At 37.8% G+C, this 21,025-nt stretch overlaps 2 protein-coding genes across 5 annotated transcripts in view; both read right to left on the bottom strand.

Annotated features, from left to right (window-relative positions):
- LOC141782424 (cyclic AMP receptor-like protein A) overlaps positions 1–9,336 on the bottom strand; it is a 55,796-nt gene extending 46,460 nt beyond the window's left edge. Inside the window, exons 1-5 of one of the 4 annotated variants that reach the window (XM_074658789.1) lie at positions 9,148–9,336; positions 3,718–3,770; positions 2,353–2,407; positions 1,274–1,330; positions 1,092–1,152 (exon numbers count right to left, since the gene is read on the bottom strand). In XM_074658789.1, coding sequence (XP_074514890.1) covers positions 1,092–1,152; positions 1,274–1,330; positions 2,353–2,407; positions 3,718–3,770; positions 9,148–9,252 — 331 coding nt within the window. In that variant the 5' untranslated portion in view covers positions 9,253–9,336. The remainder of the gene's footprint in view (positions 1–1,091; positions 1,153–1,273; positions 1,331–2,352; positions 2,408–3,717; positions 3,771–9,147) is intronic. The other 3 variants (XM_074658786.1, XM_074658787.1, XM_074658788.1) reach the window with 3 other exon arrangements.
- Positions 9,337–13,214: 3,878 nt separating this feature from the next.
- mid1ip1a (MID1 interacting protein 1a) lies at positions 13,215–14,790 on the bottom strand. The gene has a single exon (XM_074658785.1). The coding sequence runs from the start codon at positions 14,539–14,541 to the stop codon at positions 14,047–14,049; it is 495 nt and encodes a 164-aa protein (XP_074514886.1). The 5' UTR covers positions 14,542–14,790; the 3' UTR covers positions 13,215–14,046.
- Positions 14,791–21,025: the final 6,235 nt, after the last annotated feature.

Raw genomic sequence — 21,025 nt, 5'->3', positions numbered from 1 at the left:
ACCAGTCAAGTTACAGTTTACATCCATGTCTGTACAAAATGTCATCATTTCATCATTTTATCCTGTCAGACATTTGTGTGAAATTGTCATAATAAGGATATGAATTCTTGAGTTACGGCCAAAAACGTGTTTTGTGAGGTCAGAGTGACCTTTGACCACTAAAATCCAATCACTTCATCCTTGAGTCCAACTGGATGTTTGTGCCAAATTTGAAGATATTCCCTCCAGGCCTTCCTGAGATATCATTAAACATAAACATAATGACAACAGCTGTTGCCGGCGCAGAGGCATGGAAAGAATAACGTTTTTTAAAAGCTGGATTTATTAGCATTTCTTAGTACTGAAGTCCGATGATTTGGGGACACCAACGTATTTCTATGCATCCGCACCGGTGACAGCTGTGGCCGCAGACATTATGTTTTCAGGTTGTCCGTCCGTCCCATCCTCGTGAACGCGATATCTCAGGAGGGAATTTCTTCAAATTTGGCACAAATGTCCTCTTTGACTCAAGGATGAACTGATTAGATTTTGGTGGTCAAAGGTCAAGGTCACTGTGGCCTCACAAAACCCGTTTTTGGCCATAACTCAGCAATTTACATGCTAATTATGACAATTTCACAAAAATGTCTAAAAGGATAAAATGATGACACTTTGGACAGACATGGATGTAACCTGCAATTTGACTCGACTTGCATACAACTGTCAGGCAGTAATTATAGTTTTAATATACATCTGCAAGTGTTTGGTAGTATTTTTGACCGATAGCAGTGACTTAACAATTACTTATTTAAATGCATCCGTTTATCACTTTTCAGAAGCTCACTTTCTAGCCCGTATCTCCCCACGTTGCATTTCAAATAAGCTCTGGGTGAACGATGGTGCTATAAACTGGAGCAATCAGTGTCAAGGCACATTTTGTTCTCAAGCCCCAAAAAAAAAAAGGAAATTACAAAGTAATATTATTTTTCCACTGTGATATATGAGCTCTTCAACAGATGTCTTTGTTGAGTCTTTGCTCTTTTCTCTGCTGGCTTACTCAACCTCTATTGTTTAAAGTGTGCCAGTGAGTAATTAATTAAGTTTTGTCTTACCAAAGTAAGTTAGCCAGCAGGCCTGGAAGTCACAAAGAGATCCCTCTGGATGCGAATCACCCTGGAGAAGGAAGGAAGGAAGAACAGCACAGGGAAACATTTAAAAAAAAAAAACGACCACCAAGAAAAGAAAAAAAACTCTGCTATGTGGGTGTTTAGTGAAACAGACTCGAGTAACTCACCATGACATATGCTACGCTATCGAAGCAGGCAGCTACAGTCAGGCTGAGAATCATCTTCTGTACGGTGAAAATGAGAGGAAGACATGAAGAGGGACTCTCCAACAAAACATTCCTGCTTAATATGCCAGTGCATTTATATTCACGTAGAGAGAAGGGCAAATTATAGATGAAATGATCACTGATGTGGCTGACGGCTTGGCATACGACGTCCCTGGTGACAACTCTGTGAAAATATCACAGGATGGAGGGGAGAGCCTCCTTCGTTCCTTCTATATAAACTGAATTCATTGTATTTTGTATGAAATAAATCAATAATCAGTGCGCTACAGAATTTTAAGAGGGCAGTTGCGATGCTTCCCAACTGTCAGTCTTAAGCTGACTGAGGTGGTTACAAACTGTGTCCGTGGTAGGAGGCACAAACACACAGCCCTTTATGAATTTGTGACCAGCAATGACCCTGCCAAGGCTACAGAGAAGGTAGGAGGGGGAGGAGGTAGAGACAGAAAAAAGCCCTAAAGAGAGAGCATTAAAGACTATTGACTGGCGGATAACCTTTGTGAGGGGACGGAGGTAAGGAGAGGAGGAGGAGGAAGAGCAGGGAGGAGGTGAAGCCACTCTGTGTGACCTGGTCCAGACGTAATAGGATCCATCAGAGCCCCACGTTAAGCTGTCATTTACTTCAGATTAGGAGGATAACGTGGAGCGCTGCTAAACCTGACAGACCTGCTGGACTGGCTTAAAAAAAACGCCACACAGGCTGCACACTCAAACAAACACTATAAACAGACACTGATCTGAAACCACAGAAGGAAAAAAAAGGAAAAAGAGTATCTAACTAACATTATTCAGTGTGTTGTCAGACGTTTTTCCCCATTTGGAGAGGGGAAAGACAGCCGTCATTATCACAGAACAACCGTGAGTCAATTAACTCCGAAATTGATTAATCTGTGCATTTTAATTGGGTTCAATTATGCAAAGATTTGCCATGGCTAATTGAACATATATCCGGTGGCAATGAAGCAAACAGAAATGGGGGAAAAAAGCGTCAAAACACACTTTACATTGAAGTGCAAATTTACCTGAGCCAAAGAGTGATACCTGCGAAGCAGCCAGATCACAAACAGCATGAAAATGCTGTGGAGAGAGAGAAGAAAGACAACAGTGAGATGTTTTTTTGCTAACTGCAAGGGCGACCATTTGAACAGGACAGGTCATTTTGCTGTTCTAACAATGATATGCTGTCTCACTGCGCATATTAATACATCATAACAACTCCAAAACGTATCCCTTCAGGCTCTATTGTAACCTTCACTCTCACTGCTGATATTCTGTTTAGACTGAAACTAATGAAACCTGCAGAAAAAACAGCCAAAGACCTGTTCAGCAGCATTCGAAGGAGTGAAGGACGCAGCCAAAAAGAAACCACCACAGCTAAATGTTGAAGCCAAAATGTTAAGATGCAGTTCATCAAAATGCCACCTCCAAAATCACAACTTATTATTATGAAACAAATTATTTAAGAAATTATAAATGTGTGTTTTTTCCTGAAGAGATTAGTGTCCCAACGTACTAATTTCCCTTGTTTGTTTTTTAAAAAAGTATCGTTCAATTCAGCTGATGTGTCATTCTATAGCGTATAGCCCTTTGAAACTTTGACACAAATCATTTAATTTCTTTGGAAAATGAACTTTTAACATCTTGCATGCAGTTACATTTACCTTTAGACTTTAATTACTTACATTGGACACACATTTCTGACATACAACACTGCAAACCACAGCTTCTAAAACTTACACAAAATTTAATGAACACATCTCAAACACAGACTCAACAACAGCAACAACTTTACAAAGATAGTTGTTGTCTATATGTATAAATCTATATATAAATCTTGCTATTTTATTATTATATTTTATGTCATTACCATTATTATTTATTTTTATTGTATTTTTTTTTCTTTACTCAGGTCTCACTTGTAAATGAGATCTCAATCTCAATATGATTTCCTGATTAAATAAAGTATATGTAATATTCACTATTGGATTACTGTAAAAGGTCACATTAGTTTGCACAGGTTAAAGGTGCCCTGTGGAGTTTTCTTGTAAACCAACAAAAGTTGTGTTTACATTCAGTCCTTGAGGTCTAACAAACGTGTCAAGTACCATTTCCTTCCCCGTAAAACATTTGCAAAGCCAATTTTTCCGTATTTTAAATCCCCCAGCTCCATAGTGCTACTAGAGATCTAAAACTCTACAGAGAACCTTTAAGAGTTAATTCTTCCACCACTCAGATTTCATATCCAATTATAAATAGAACTCAGACAAATATATATCAGTGTATCCCTATAACTGTGAACAGTTAAACTATCTGGTGTGAAATAAAAGTCAAGGTTTCAAGACAAAGTATATCGTTTGAGAAAGAAATCATTTGAGGAAAATATTTACCATCCTACTAAGGAGAAGGTTCCTGTGGCTCGTTTGACTGTTAAAATCACCACCTGTAAATCACAAACAATTCATTACTATATGGCTCACATCCATGAATAATAAAGACAACGTATTAAACTCTATAGTTGACATATGCATTGCTTACTCTGTGTAATATTTTTTGTTTTAAGTAAAGCACTGACTGTGCAAACTTCCTGAGAAGTGTAACACAAATACAGTACTGCTATTATTATAATCATAACCTTAGAAATTACTGGGTTGACAAGAGTGCTATTTGTTCAGGCATGTCTTTTGTATGCTTGGGTGCATGTGTGTAATTAAAAGAAGTAGGATAAAATGTAGTTTGCATACACTCCCTGGCAACCCGTGTATTAGAAACGTGAGTATTTGCAACCTACTGACACTTTAGACATCTACTGTGTCTGAACGTCACCTCTGCATGCATTTGACTCATTTTAACATGCTATAAAACACAGAGAGCTGTTAAATGACAGCTGAGTGACATGAAAAACAAGAACCTGACACTCTACATATTTTGCGCAAAGCAACATCCAAGCTGAAGCTGATCTGAGAGTTACTCAGAGAGAAAGAAAAACAGCGAAGGAATGAAAAGAACGTGAAATGTGTGAGTAAGTCCTAAACGTTTCAGGGAAAATGAAGGGGCCAGGTAACAGTCTTGCATTCAAAATAGAGCAGGACATGTCCACCGCACTGTCAGCTGTGCAACACTACCGCTGTGGCCTTTTGCACACAGTCTCATGCACCTGTTTCCTCTGAACACAACAAATGACTATCTTCTCAATCACTCTGACAACCTGCAATCACAGGTGTGTTCTCTATAAACAGATTCCGCATACACGTGTAGCTTATCCGTCATCACACAGATAGCCGATGGGTTTCGAGATTGCGCGTTGCCCTATATAGAAAACATGGATATCTATTAACAAAGGCCAGAAAACGTGGCTGTTTTTATTTAACGTATGGAAGTGTGTTTCAAGTTTTATATAATCATTTATTTTTGTAGTAGATTTCTGGATACACACACAGAAAAGATTTGGCAATGGGAGATAGACAACAGACAGGCCTTTTAACGTTGTATTACTGTTTTAATTACATTTGAAGGATGGCTCCCAATATGGAACTGCAGGAGTGTTAAAAAAAGGCTCAGACTCTGCACTTTGTTACAAATGGTTTCATAAATAGTGCATGAGTGATCGTGCTTTTGAAAAGTTTATTATGCTATTTTTGGGTATGGATTTTCCTCCTCATGAAATGCAAGTCACACAAACATCTTTATTTTTTCCATGGACAAATACATTACCGTGAGTTTCATCCCTACTTAATACAGAAAAAGGATGAACGGTAAACTCGAAGTGAAGAACAAAGATCACTTCTAATTAGTTAAGTAATTTGGGCGGCAACCAATGATTATTTACTATTGAATAACCTGCCAATTATTTAATTTAATTATTAATCATCATGATGAATCAGCTGTTCCATAAAAGGAGCTTGAAAAGTTACTTAAATGATTAGATCATCAAAATATTGCTGATTATTTTTCCTGTTGATTGACAATTAATTGACTTATCGTTTCAGTCTAAGTAATAGACTAAACAAATCCTTAATATAACACAATCCATCAAGGCCCTTCACTCAATGGCACTGAGCAGACTTGAATATCCCAAGATAAAAGCACAAGTATATAGTAATAACCTTGGACAGCCCAGATTTATTAACATGACACACTTCCCTATCGGAGCACAAAACCCCCTGAATCATTTCTTAAATCTGTGACAATCTGTTGTTCAGCTGACAAAGAAAAGAGGATGATGCAGGGAAAAATACTGACTACAAGAACGCACAAATAGTGAACAGTATGTGAGAATTATGGGGAATGTATGAATACTTAGTGTGATACCAAACTCAAACTGGCATAGCTGGCTTGGTCAATGTGGGCCATCTGTATCTGGGTTAGTCAGGCCGAGTAAGGTGACCCTGTGCTCGATCGATGGCAACTATGAGCGATTGCTTGTCGTTAAAGGAGCGTTTTGGGCTCAAGGCAAGAGAGCATTACTGCAGAATTCTTAGTTAGGCCAAGAGAGTGGATGATAACCTGGAGCCTAAAACTGCAAAGTTACACCTACTGTACTCATATCAACACATGCACTGCACCAGAGACAACACTGTTCCTTTAAATAATCTGCCTGTATGTGAGCCTTGATTCAGCAACAAGCTACAACTGATCTGAGCTGGGTATTTCCTAACAACGTTATTCTGAAGATTATGAAACTATTGACTGATTTATTATCATCATCAGGGCGTGGACTCAATGCTACAAACACTTGTCCTGACCTGAAGGTCATGATGCGTAATTTTTGTGCTTGAGACTTTGCCAGAGAGGTGTTGATTCAACCCCTCGGTGGTTTCCTATAGTCTATGGTTGGTGTTGTTGTATTGGATTACACTATGTTAAACAGTGCTCCTGTTGTTGTGAGCAAAATAACAAGAACTTACAGTAAAAATCCTTTTAAATACAACATTACAAACCACTACATTATCAGGTTTTTTTTCCTGGCTCAAAATGAGGCAAAGGTGGTACCATCCTGATCATGTGCACACACGTGCATGTGTACTGTGGCGGCGTGCCTGCAACTGACTCAAGCAAAACACTTTTGTAGCAGTCATGTTCTCAGATGTATTGTAATGAACTAATGTCACCTTTTACAGATGTCAGTTTGAACTTTTGTATCCGATAAAGTGGGGAAAATTGATTAAAGTAACAAACAACTACTGTATTTCCTTACCCAGTACCAGTCTTGCATTCAAAATAGAGCAGACCACACTATTAGCTTTGCAACAATACTGCTGTGGCCTTTTGCACACAGTCTCATACACCTGTTTCCTCGGAGCAGTCACAACAAATGACTATCTTCTTGTTTCGTCTGACAACCTGCAACCGCATTGCGTGTTCTCTATAAACAGATTCTGCATTCACGTGTAGCTTGCTTTCTGGATACACAGACAGAAAAGATTTGGCAAAGAGGGATAGACAACAGACGGGCCTTTTACCGTTGTATTACTGTTTTGATTAAATTTGAATGATGACCCCCAATATGGAACTGCAGGAGTGTTAAAAAAGGCTCAGACTCTGCACGTTGTTACAAATGGTTTCATAAATAGTGCATGAGTGATCTTGTTTTTTTGCAAAGTTTATTATGCTATTTTGGGGTATGGTATGGATTATTTTTTCATGGACAAATACATTATCATGAGTTTCATCCCTACTTGCTTAATACCGAAAAAGGATGATTAGTATTAGTATTAACTGCCGGATCGGGCGGACTGCCTTTACAGTGGTGGAAGAAGTATTTAGGTCATTAACTTTAGTAAAAGTAGCAATACCACACCATTATACAAGTCCTACATTCAAAAGTAAAAGTATAGAAGTATTATCAGAACAACATACTTAAACTACCAAAAGTAAAAGTACTTATTATACAGACTAGTCCCTATCCGTGTTACATTATGATGTTACTTGATCATTATTGTTGATGTATTAACATGTTAGCAATAGTTGAATGTTGTACAAAGCAGGGAAATAAATATGAACTGCTTTGTATACTTCTGGGAAGTTTAATCTATAACAATGCATTGTATGATCACTGATTTTGTTTGTAAATTTGTATTATTATTATTTGTATTATTGTATTATGTTAACTAAAGGTAGTGGAGTGAAAAGTACATTTCCCTCAGACACGTATTGGAGTAATACTCAGGTAAAGTACAAACACTTCAGTAAAGAAAATGACCTAATGTACTTAGTTACTTTCTACCACTGATGTGCTACCTTTGTTGTTGTCTTGCTCTCCTTCACATTCATCTAACTGGAGAAACAGGTTCACTAATCTATCATCAAGATCAAGATAAGAAACTCTTTGCTTATCTTCAATCATATTATCCACAACAAACACCCTCTCTGTCCGTCTACACATGTGAGGCTCAAATCCAAAACAACGTTGGTAAACATCATTTCATTAAGTATGAGCAACAAACAGTTTCTCTCTCTGGGCCATAAGAACTCTAAACTCAAACAGTAAATACCTCATACTTGTGCAATAATTATATTGTTTTTAGTGAAATAGCTACACTATTATATACACAGTTTTTATTGTACTGATCTGGAGAAGCACTCCAAATATGTGTGCATCATGTGGGGAGCGAATGGGTACTGTGAATGTTGTGAATGTGTAAAATAGAGGAATGAATGCGTATTGTAGCTGTCTGTTTGTTTTTATTTATCTATGTTTAACTGCACAGAGCTGGAGAAACCTTTTCCAAATGTCGTTGTACCATGTACAATGACAATAAAGCTTTCTATTTCTATTCTATTTCAACAACTAAAAGATACAAAGCTGGGAATGCTATGTGCAAACATATCCTGATGCAATATACACCTCAAGTGCAACTACCTTTGTTTACATTTCATTTATCACATCTACCCTACCTGTTTTACTAGTGCTATTACCTCTGTTTACATTACATCTATTTTTATACTTTATACTTCTAGTGTAACACTTCTGTTTATATTTATTCATTACATCTACTTTACCTGTTTTGTTTGCTTTATAAGATAAGATAAGATAGAACTTTATTAATCCCGAAGGAAATTCTTGTGCCAGAGATTGCTCAAAAAAACAACAAAATTACAACAAGTTCAAGTGTATAAAATAAAAAAGTACTATTTCTAGCACCAGTGCCTATTAGAAATAGCAATTAAGTCAGATACATTTAGTAAAATGAGTAAATAAGATAAGATAAGTAAAATAAAAAAGGTAAAGTGAGCTAACAAACAGAAAAATAAGTAATATTGCACACAATGAACATTAATATTGCTTTATATAACTGTGTTTTACCTGATATATGTTTTATCTGCCTCGTTTAGTCTTGTCAAGTATTTGTTTTAAAGCACTGATCAGAAGTGGCAACTGTGAATCTCGTTGTATTTAATACAATGACAATAAAGCTTTCTATTCCATTCCATTCTATTCTATTCTATTCTATTCTATAGGTAACAGGTTAGGTTGGCTTTAATTAGCTCGTCAGACAGATAACAGAGTAGTGTTATCTCTCCATTAACAGGTGATCCAGTGCAGCTAGTTTCGCAGGATGCTTTAAGTCACATTAACATCTAAATGAATGCAGCTGATCAGCATGTTAAATGACTGACAGCTCAGTTGTACCATCACAGTTTAGCATCGGGAACAATGCAGGTGTCGGAGCCTCCATACATCAACTTATCAATAATTAAATCCACATATCGATCAGCTCAATCAATAACTACCAACGCTTAGAAAGCCAACAGTGACAACAGTTATGTAGCTAATTAGCTAACAAGAAGAAGCTGAGTTTATGACGTCATCTACTTACGCACTGATAGTCTTCTGAGTCTGTATTAAAGAACACGCAGCGTGAATCGTTGCTCGTTGTTTTGGGGTGTTGATTGTCCACGTGGAGACTCATTTTAGAGATCATTTAGCTTCAGTTTGTTGTTGTTTTGCTCTTGTTGGAGCTTTTTCTTCTACTTCCGGTTTCTATAGTGCGCACAGAGGGACAAAAAGCACCAGAGCGCTCTTAGTGAAGTGTAGTCCAAGGGGCCAGAGGTTTGTCTCTAGAGTTTGATTTGTACATTTAAACTCTGCGTTACAACGTTTTTTTTAATTCGTTTTAAGTCTCAGTGCATATTTATTTGTTTACTTCACTTCAACAAAAAAAATAAACAACACTTAACTTATTTGTAGGATGTTTTAGGTCAGGGGTCTCTGAGCAACCTGCAGGTCCGGAGCCACATGCGGCTCTTTAGCTCCTCTCCAGTGGCTCAATGTGGATTTATAAACATGGAAATGAATAACTGTTTTTTGTTTACATTTTCATTTTTATGTATCATTGTTGTAGGTCTATGGTACGATGGCATTAGGGCCACATTGAGGGAAAAAAATATATCTGAGATTTCAAGAATAAAGTCATAATATTACGAGAATAAAGTCATAATATTATGAGAGTAAAGTCATAGGTTTACGAGACAAAAAGTCGTAATATTATGAGAGTAAAGTCAGAAGTTTGCGAGAAAAAAGTCGTAGTATTATGAGAATAAAGTCAGAAGTTTATGAAGTAGTCATTTTTACGTGCTATTTTCTTTTTTTCTCGTAAAGTTATGACTTTATTCTTGTAATATTACGACTTTTTTTCTCACTAAGTTATGACTTTATTCTCGTAATATTACGACTTTTTTCTCGTAAAGTTCGGACTTTATTCACGTAATATTACGACTATAAAAAAGTCGGCAAATTATGACTTTATTCTGGAAATCTTAGATGTCTTTTCCCTCAATGTGGCCCTAATACTCCGTCATATATTTGCACTTTGGCCCTCACTGTATTAGACTTATATACTATATACTTAGACTATAAACTGTGTTACCTTCATCACAATACTCAAATGTTTTGGGGCTCCAAACAGATTTTTTTTAATAAATTTTTTTCCCTAAAATTGCTCTTTTGATAGTAAAGGTTGCCGACCCCTGTTTAAGGTGGATTTTTGACATCAGTCAGTACATTTACTGTAATACCGTGCTTTTTTTGTGGTACTTTGCTTGAGTATTTCCTTTTTATGCTTTTCTCTACTACTACTACTTCTACTCCATTACATCTCAGAGGGAATATTGTACTTTTTACTCAAATACATCTATCTGACAGTTATAGTTACTTTGCAGATTGCATTTTTGAGCCTCTAAAATATGATACATTGTCACAGATTAAACTACCCAACAGTATCACTCATTTCCACCAGCTGCAACAGTAAATGCTTCTTACATGTCAATGCATCAGTAATACATTTATTGCTGTCAATTGCCATTAATTACCCACTTTTACCTAAGTAAAACTTTTGCATGCATGATCGTTACTTGAAATGGAATATGTTTATACTGTGGTATTTGTATTTAAGTAAAGTATCTGAATACTTTTTCCACCACTGATATCAGCTAATATTCCTGTGAAACGCTTGCGAAAAATGTTTCTGTGTTTACAACTTAATTAGGCTCTCTTTATCAGAAAAGGCCTCTGGAAGAATGTCTGTGTCCTCCTTAGTTCTGTAGCTCACATCAGCATTGTTTTGAGATTGACACTACACGTGCAGTAAAAGCACTGCTATTCAGTGATAGCCTCTGTCATTCACCTAAAGATTAATGATAAGGTTATCTTACCGGATGTTTTTAGAAACCAGCAACCTCATGCAGTCAAATATAGAAATGCGCGTTGCCTTTGACCTGAATGTGGACAGCAGTGACTTCCTCAAACACTCTGAATCAGAGAAAAAGAAAGAATTTTCAAGGTGTGTCATTTTAAAGATGTTTGAAGAATATTGCTCCCTTTGTAAGACTTTATCTGGATTTCTAAGAGTTTTTAAGTTTCCCGTTTCTCTGAAAAGAGATAGAATATATTAATATTAATGAAGTCATTTTGTCAAGTTTTTGTCATTTTAAATTGACTGAAAAAATTCAGAAAATCCAAAAAATGTTAATGAAATCTTACCTAACATAAAATATATATTATAATTGTACCCCACATATTGGTATTTTGGAGTATAGCTGTATAATATTAGGCTCTAATCTAATGTCAACTATTCATTATAGTGCTGTGTGTCCACTATGGCATTCACATTGAGATATACAGTAAAGTGACTTTCTCTTTCCTCTGTGATTGTCTTTCCACTGAAAAGGCAAAATAACATTATCAGTAAGACATTTTTGCATGTGTTCTCCTTAATGTGTTGGGATTTTATGCACAATGTGTTGGTATGTGAGTGATTGTGTGTGTGAGAGAGAGAGAGAATGAAAGTGGCCAGTGGGTGTGTTGCACCCTATTGACCTATTGTGACACTGAAACTCCAGCTGCACCCATTTTCCCACATTGGCCTTTGAGGCTGTCACTGACAATGACTCAAACAACAATGTTATTTATACTGGCAAGGTTTTACATAAAACAACACTCATGCAAGCGTGCACACAAACGCACATGTATCTTTCCTCAGTTATTTATAAATTTGAAAATAACAAGCAAACTGAAAGTACTATTGATAACATTCAGCCACTAGATGTGGCATTCTCCGTCCCCCGTTCCATTGCATTTACTTCACAACAAGTCGTTGCCAGGCACTTACCATCAATCTCAGCCATTTATCCATTTTTTCCACACTAACAGACGAACCAGAGATACCACGTAATACCAACAACATTTTACTATTGGCTCAAGCCTTGTTAGAAGTGGGAACCAAACGTCAAAACATTCATTTTGGACTCGCCAAATTTTTTTTAATGATGAATTCTTACTTTACTTACCCATACTTTTATTCAGGGCCTTTCTAAAAGATCTGTGGATTTTTTATTTTTTTTAAATATTCATCCACATAAAAATGTTATGAAGACCTTTAACTGATTCCAGCGCATACTTGTAATTGTCATATGTAGCTCTGTAGCTATTCACTGTGCTGTACAGTTCACATTTGTATGGTTTTATTATAAGATACAGCTACTACACTGTATTCTGGGTAATATTCACTTGACATTAACAAATTGAGAGAAATGAAAGCAAAAAATTGCTTTTGGATGCATTCAAAATGGCCTCATATGATGTTACATTATTGAACAAACCAGCGCTACTCCTCAGGCTCTTTGCTTTGAGAGTTCGCATGGTTCAAGGTGTTGTTTGAAGCTGAACTGACAAGGCAGCATTCCTCAACCTGCAGGTATTTTAAATCCACCTCTGAGGGGGAACAGGCTTTTTAGAATGCAAATGATGGTGTTTCTAACAAATCTGACTTTTGTTTCACCTTACGAGGCATATTAGGTACTACTGATGCCAATAATAATGCTGTGTTGTATCGTTCTCATTCAACAGGGTTGTAGTTTTAGGTGCAATAATTAGATCTTAACTAAAATAAAACCCTTGAACAGCAAGAGGAAGGTAACAGTTGAGACTCTTTGCAGTGTTTGTATGCTGTCCACTGTTGCTGAGGGGAAAGAATTTAAGACACACCCACGAGGAGATGCAGGAAATACTGTGTCCGTCCTGATTCGTTTACGTTGTCAGTTTATATCGTATACCTTAATCCTTTCAAATCTCTGAATTAAGCAATCAAAGTAAAATGTCCTTGGTCCTGAATAAAAAAATATTTCACTTTCAACTATATATGCTTTATACTCAGATGTTTTATGCCACACAAAATGTATAAGTGCCTTTTGACATAGCATTGACCTGTAATATGTCAGGAAATAACACTGCACAATGGAGAACAGCGCTATGCAGAAACCTGATTGGCTTTGGCCTATAGAAAGTGTTGGTCGTCAGAATGGGTCAAATTCATTCTTTTTCTGTCATGTAAAGCTCAATTTGTTGGCGGAACTGCATTCATGAAAAACCAAAACAAGTCAAGTGAAGTAAGTTTATACAAAAGTTTATTAAACAAATATTATCTGTTCAAAAATGATGCAGAAGGTGCACACAAAAAGCATTTGCTTATTTTGACAGATGGCCAACAACACATGACAATAACAACAAAAGCATCTTGTAAAAAACCCTCATTATTCTCCATGCAGAGGCTTTACCAGTTGATTCTGGTTCATTGGCCATGTAGGGCATTAGGAGATCATAGGCAGCTATAAGCATCTGCCTCCGTCCACGCAATCACGGTTTAATAAAGACACAGACACGTCAGATTGGAAGGAGCACTAATCATACACAGACATATATATCTGAACACACTGGCATCATCAGCAACGCAAACAGGAAGCGGATTCTTTCGTCAGTATCCCCCTCAAGGAGAGGGGCGGTTCAAACAACATGGTCCTGTATAGTTCATGCAGTACACATTCTTCTTCTCTGACTTTGACATAACAGTTTTGGCTCCCAAACTATACAGTAAGGTAATAAATTAGTATACATTAAATAATAAAAGGTTTTGTTTCATCTGTGTATCACAGCAGGATCTAAAATGCACGGTGTGTACAAAACTTTGGAGTGCAAAAGTTTGTTGTTGAGTACACACAAAATGCGTTTCCTCTTGGATCAACACATCTACAGTGAATAATACCACAGACCTAAAAAAAAAAGAGAGAAATAAGCTGCCTTTTTTCTCTACCATTCAAATGCTTGTCCACAAATTTCATCAGTAGTAACACAGCAGCAGCAGCAGCGGAAAAAAAAGGGCACATTGTGAGAAAGTCAGTTCAGCCAGTCCAATAATAAAAAAACATTTGTGTGGGCTCCAAGTTTACTGGCCCCATCCTGCGATACCAATCTCCTGTTTGTAGCGTTTGGTGAGAGAGTTGGCGTGCTGGGTGAGTTTGGACAGCACTCCTTGCAGCCCAGTCAGATGGTACTGGAACTGCTTCTGCAGATCCTCATCCTCATCCTCTTCCTCTTCCTCGGATGATTGTGATGACGATGCAGAGGAGGAGGTGGATGCAGACGAGTTCATGCGGCTGAACTTCATGCTCTCTTTGCGCCTCTCGTCTGCGAACCGGACCCCCCACTCGATGTCCCTGCGGATACCCTTGAGCAGCTGGTAGTAGCTGTACATGTCCCCCTCGTCCTCGTCCGACTTCATGGAGCTCATGTCCCTGTCTTCCTCTAAGGGGACGTCCCGCAGCATGCTGGGCAACATCACCGTCTGGTCCATGTTGTTGACGGCGCCGATGAAGCGGTTCATATGGTTGAAGAGGGAGTTCTTCTGAGCGGACGTTTCTTGCAGCTGCATCATCATCATCTTGGCGAGGATCTGAGTTTCTTGTCTTTTGTTTCTTTCCTCTGTTGAGTGTCCTGCTTTAGTTCCGGGCTGATCGGATTAGAGGAGCGTCTGGCTTGGTTGTGTTTGAGCCCTTGTTGTAGTTTCTAGTGTGCAGGAGGAAGAGTTGCGCTTTTATATAGAGGCTGCTGGTGGTGGTTTCGTGCTTTTTAAAGGCGGTCCTCTAACCTGTTTGTCAAGTTCTTCCACCACAGTTTGTAACCAAACGCAAATGACCTGAAGTAGCACCCAGAGCAGAGAGAGAAAGAGGGTTTGGCACATTTTCTAGAAAGAGGAGTGGCTTCAAATGACAGTTAGGGAGTCTAACAACAGGAAAAATATAGTTACATGCACTCTAAGAAAATTCCATAAAAATACAGGCCAATTTACCGTGTTCATATGAGGGAATTTTCTGTATCCAGTTTTCATAGGAATTTTACCTGTATTTTTAATTACGCATTGCATTGTAGGAACAAGAACCTCCACTATCGCGAAAGTTGGAAGAGGTAGAGACCAAAGTTTAGTTCAAATTTCGAATTTGGAGGAATCTTTCTCTCACTTCTGTGGTAAAAAAAATCAACAATTAATGTCTAACCAAAATGATTTATGTTAAAGACTTAATGTTAGCTCAGTATCGTTTTAGCTGGAGAGCGGTTTTGCTGTTTAGTTCAGCTGTCGACTGTTAACGTTACCAGATACACCAGGAACATTTTGAGACTAACGCATGTTTGGTATTGTAGTTTACATTTTACTTATGTTTATATTTTAGACTTCAGTGGACGTCAGGTAGAGTTAGCCCCAGTTTTAGCCTCAGGTGGTCAAGAAAGACCGATAAGTAACGTATAAACGCTAGAGTCAGTGTCTGTTTTCCCTGCAGAACGTACGTTTGGGCCTGCTGTTGTGTGTTGTGTGGCTAGGTACGGAGAATATACTGTAAATCAACAGAATTTTCCGTTTTAGGGTTGAAGAAAATGTCCGTAAACTTAGCGGAAAATATCCTGGTAATTTTCTGCCAGGACATTATCTGAAAATAACAGTAAAGAACAGGCAGCAGGGTTGCCTTTATGTTACTTTAAAATTAACTATATTATACTGTCATTGAAATGTACAGCTTTGTACTGTTAATGAAAAATACTGGGGGTTTTTTATTAATTTTTTTTTGTATTTTACAGTTAATTTACTGTTTAAAGATACATTATATAGCTGTTTTTCACCTACATTATCTTACTGATTTGTTTTAACACACTATTTCGGGTTTATTTTTTTACATACATTTTAATAAACATTATTTTTTTGCCTAGATGAATAGATTTAGCAGGTTACAGACATAGGAATAGTCACACTAAATACAATTAAAGGCACTTGTTAGGAAAAAGGCTGTAATAGACTTGTTGACACTTTTCCCAAAATGTCTGTCTATAGCTGGCTAAAAGCACAGAATGCAAACCATAACAACATGTGAGTGAAGAACATCACAGAGCTAATTCACTGATTTTACAATCATGTACAATGTACAAGCCTCACATGTGCAGATCAGGTCCCAGAATTAAAAAAATACTGCATGAAACTGTTACTGATGATACTTTAGACAGTTGATCAGCAGTAAAGTGATGTTTTTTAAGAATGTATTATAGTTCAGTTAAAAAAACGGCCTATGAGCGTAATTTAACAGGTTTTCTTTTGTATTAACAGTAAAGCACTGTTTTTAGCAATAACAGGTTAATACTGTTGAAATCCTGCTGTAAATTAACAGCAATTGTTTACAGTGCATATACATAATGCTTGGAGGTGACCTGACGTTAAGGAGGATGCATGTGTGTGCCCATGTAAATGATATTACTGTATATTTGCGCTCCCCCCCTTTTTATTTTCTATTAACTTATTTGTTGATTTCATTCATTATTACTCTCGTATTTTTGTATTATTATTGTTTTTTTTTTGTTATGTGTTTTTTTTTTGTTGCTTTGTTGTTGTTGTTTTTTTAACTCTACTCTTTCTTTTTGTCATTATTATTATTGTTATTTCTTTTCTTTGGTTTTGAATGTTGAGATTGTTTTCTTTCTACTGTACTTGATGGGTTTGTCTGTAAGCTTATCTACTTAAAAGTTGGTTTATAGACTGTTGTAATTACAAACAGTGGATTGCATATATGAAAACAGGTTTTTGAATGTACTTGAATTGTGATTACTAATTGGCCTTTTATAAAAGCTCATTATAACAGTCTTTTACTCATGGATTTTATCTTGGTCTCTGTCTGTGTATGTATGAGATTTTGTTGGCTTCACTGTTGACCTGTTTTTGTTCTGCCTGTATGTCTGTAAAGCACTTTGGTCAGCTCATGTTGTTTTAAATGTGCTATAGAAATAAAGTGCTTTCCTGTGAATCTATGGTGCTAAGATTTGTCTTCCAGGCAAAGAAGAAGTGGCGGATATATTACATCACCATCCCACATTCTGTTCTGATGACACACAGAGGGTGAGGCCCGAGCGAGCAGGAAACGGTGCTATGAATATTCATCAACCGAGCCATCAGCCCACTGCTCGGGCCAATCACATGTCCCTATGGAGGCGGGACAAGTCCATGTTGGACCAGTGACGAGGCCACTGTTGACTCGCTCACATACAGAAAACAAGAGTGCAACACGTGGTCGAGGACTAAAGCTTTCCAATAACTTACTGATTTCATTCCAGATTGACTTTCGGTGTGTCACCTAAAAAGTATTCTATAAGTAAAACAAATAAATGAATGTATAAAAAATACATAATTACAAGCAAAAGTCGTAAAAGTACATGATCAGCAAAGTTAAAGTTTCAAAAGTCCAAGTAGTCCTGCTGCAGACAAAATAGCCCCTGATAATAGGCCTACTGTATATTAAGTGACATAACTGGTATTATTAAATATGACATTATTTGATTGTTTATGCAGCCATTTTTAAGCAGCATTTTTACTGGTATGAGGCGGCACAGTGGTGCAGTGGTTAGCACTGCTGCCTCACTGCAAGAGGGTCACAGTTCAAACCCGGATCGGGGCCCTTCTGTGTGGAGTTTGCATGTTCTCCCCGTGTTAGCGTGGGTTTTACTCCGGGTGCTCCGGTTTCCTCCCGCAGTCCAAAGGCGTGCAGGTTAGGTTAATTGTTGACTGTAAATTGCCCGTAGGTGTGAATGAATAGTTGTCTGTCTCTATGTGTCGGCCCTGTGATAGTCTGACGACCGGTCCAGGGTGTACCCCGCCTTCGCCAAATGTCAGCTGGGATCGGCTCCAGCCCCTGAATAGGATAAGCGGTTACAGATAATGGATGGATGGATGGATAGCTTTGAGCACAAGTAGGTAGCCTAGTTTAGTCCAGTGGCTCCCAACTTCAGGGTCAGACCCCCTCCATCCAGTCACAGGATGGATCTGAGGGGTCATAAGATGATCAATGGGACAGGAAAGAAGACAAAAATAATACATTCTAGCTGAAAACTGTAGTTAAAGTTTGGTTCTCTTTGGCGGCGCCTATGGTGATAAGATAAATGCAGGTTGGTCAACCCTAAAACTGGGTTTAGTGTTATTCCCTTTGTCATTTTGACTAACTGTCAAAAAAGGGATCCACTGATATTCAACACATATAAGAGCAGAAATGGAAAACACAGCAATAATTAAAGATGTCCTGGAATAGAAGTGGCATGAAGTAATTGGCACTACATCAACGGGCATGCCCAAAAATTATATCCTTGTTGCACTTGTCCAATTATAAGACAATTACAGTGATACAATGGGGAATGAAAATGTCATAGAGGTACCCTCTTTACTGAGTGCCACATCCACACTAGCAGTCCTTGCAGGGATATTACAGGCCTGGTTATTTCCCCTCAGGGTAACTTTAGCCTACGCCAGTTACAGTACGGACTTATTTTTCAGATTACACTTAAAACCAAACTGTTGCACCAGCCGGTTCCCAGCAGCGATGGTGGACAGCTGATTTCCCCCTCCAACTGCTGGTAAACAGGGGGACTCCCAAACAGCCCCTGCACCAGAAATAGTCCACCATTAATACTTCATACAGTGTCAGCACTTGTGAAATCGCTCAGTCTGAAATCTGAGCTTTGGTAAACACCTCTGGTCAAACTGAAACTATTGAACATGTTTGTCACCGTGTAGCCATCAACAAAAAATAAATCCGTCTGTCTGGTGTTGAATCAAAACATGTCTGACTGATTCAGTGAATGGATTTAAAAAAAGGGCTAGGCTCACAGGAATGATATGATATATAAAAGAGGGAGGGGAGGGTGACCTGATTGATACTTCATGCCAAATCAGAGTTGTCTATGAGCACAGTCTGTTCTAGATACTGAACTGTACAAGCAAATGAATCACTGTTTAAAAATTGCTGCTCAGCAAGAATGGGGAGAATGTGGATGGCAAAACCTGCTGGTTGACTTCTGTCTCTTCGTTTCGGCCCCATCCTACTTCCGTCTCCTTTCTTTTTTCTACCTCTGCTGGTACCACGACTCCCTGTCCTGAAGCCAGTCGAAGCTCATTTAAGTAGTAATACCACAATGTGAAAGTGCTCCATTATCAGTAAAATCCTTGCATTACAAGTAAAATTGTGTCAGCACTATTGGATTAACATGTAAACCGCATTGCATGTAGTTGGTCGAGGTGACACTAATTTTAACTATTTCCTATAGGCTAGTGTTGGTAATGGGTAGAGTAATCTATTGTATTTGATATGTTTAGCTTTTTAGCATCTTTTAGGTTTTCTTTTTTAGTTAAAGTATAAAGTATCACCAAATTGAAATACTGAAGTGAAGTAGAAGTACCTCAGAATTGTACTCAAGGTCAGTATTTAAATGTACTTAGTCACAGTGATGGAAGACGTACTCAAATCCTTTACTTAAGAAAAATTTGCTCAATTAAAATTGTGTGTAAAAAATAAATAAAAAATAAATAAAATAAATAAAATAAATAAAATAAATAAAATAAATAGTACTCCATTACAAGTAAAAGTCCATTCAAAATATTACTTCAGTAAAAATAAAGAAGTATTAATAGCCAAATGCACTTAAAGTATCAAAAGCAAAAGCACTTAAAATGCAGAATGGTGCCTGTAAGTGTTACATTATTATAAATGATCTCATTGGATCAATATTACTGATTTAGTCAAGGTGGAGCTGATTCTACCGTAACTAATACTTGTATACTGTTGGGTGAGTTTAATCTTCAACAATTCATCATATATCATAATATGTTCATAGGTCTTGTATTTAAAATCTTACTCTAGAAAGCTGTCGAATAAATATAGTAAAAAGTACAATATTTTACTCTGAAATGTCAAGTATAAGTATAAAACAGCACAAAATGAAAATACTCAACTACAAGTACCTTGAAGTTGTACTTAAATACAGTGGTCTACCTACATCTCTTCAATCCTAAATCTGTCTCGGAAGCAAAGCTACACAAACACAAACCGACTAATCTTATTCCCCCTCTGAAGATAAACGGATCCCAGATCCAGTTAGAGAGAAAAAAAAGCAGGTCAGCAGAGCAAAAATGTGCACCGCTGCTGAGAAGAGATCAGATAGGAACAGGAGCCGGTTTTTGCTTTCTCAACAGGGCTGTCAATCAAGGCCCCACCTCACTGATTCCCTCCATTCTCCCGTGGAAAAGGCCCTTTCCACTTGTCAGAGGACGCACTGTGCCTGAATGCAACAATGAGACCCGGATCAGTTTGAAAGGGTTTCTCGATTGTGTGTCATGTCAGGAGCTGAGCATCCACCGATTACGGCGGGTGTCATCATCATCCCACAAGGCTTCAAAGAGAGAGAGCAGGAAGTGGAGGAGTCGGGGACGGAGGGGTTGGGGGGGGCTGCACTATAGGAACAGGCAGCTTGAGTGGGAACTCTAGTACTTGTCATCACGTCTGCATGTTACTGAAAAGTGTGAGTGTCTGAGTTCAGCAGGGAAGCTGGAGGCGAAGCAGCAACAGCAATTAGAACAACAACAGCAACAACTCACATCACAAACAGACGGGTGGAGCGGGACAGGCCTGCTATATTACTTTATAAGGCAGTAAATGAGGCTATCACTGTGGATTAGAAGAGAGAAGTTCCCACAGTGTGTGTGTGTGTTTGAAAGAGACAAAGCTTAAGTGCTCCCTCTGCAAGTTTTTGAAAATGAGATTCATAGTAAGATCATATTAAAGCAGTAAAGTAATTCATGTCATAGGTTTAATAAGATTTTCAGTCTGATCAAATTGCCATTTGAAAACACATTTCCTTCATACTGAGCCACATGAGCCACTTAGTGTTATGATTTGAAGCTGGTAATCTTCACTAAAACAAATTACTCTTCTGATGAGCGGCACATATCAACGTGACACTGAGATGATACGAGTCCATCCCTACCCAGCCTCGGACTTTCCCTTAAACAACATCATGGTTCAAATAATTGGTTAATCTTCTGCGTATTTCATTCTGGGAGGTTT

The sequence above is a fragment of the Sebastes fasciatus genome, chromosome 14, assembly GCF_043250625.1.
Source record: "Sebastes fasciatus isolate fSebFas1 chromosome 14, fSebFas1.pri, whole genome shotgun sequence".
Taxonomy (NCBI): domain Eukaryota; kingdom Metazoa; phylum Chordata; class Actinopteri; order Perciformes; family Sebastidae; genus Sebastes; species Sebastes fasciatus.
Note: the sequence above shows the minus strand (reverse complement) of the source record. Positions and strands in the feature narration are given on the sequence as shown.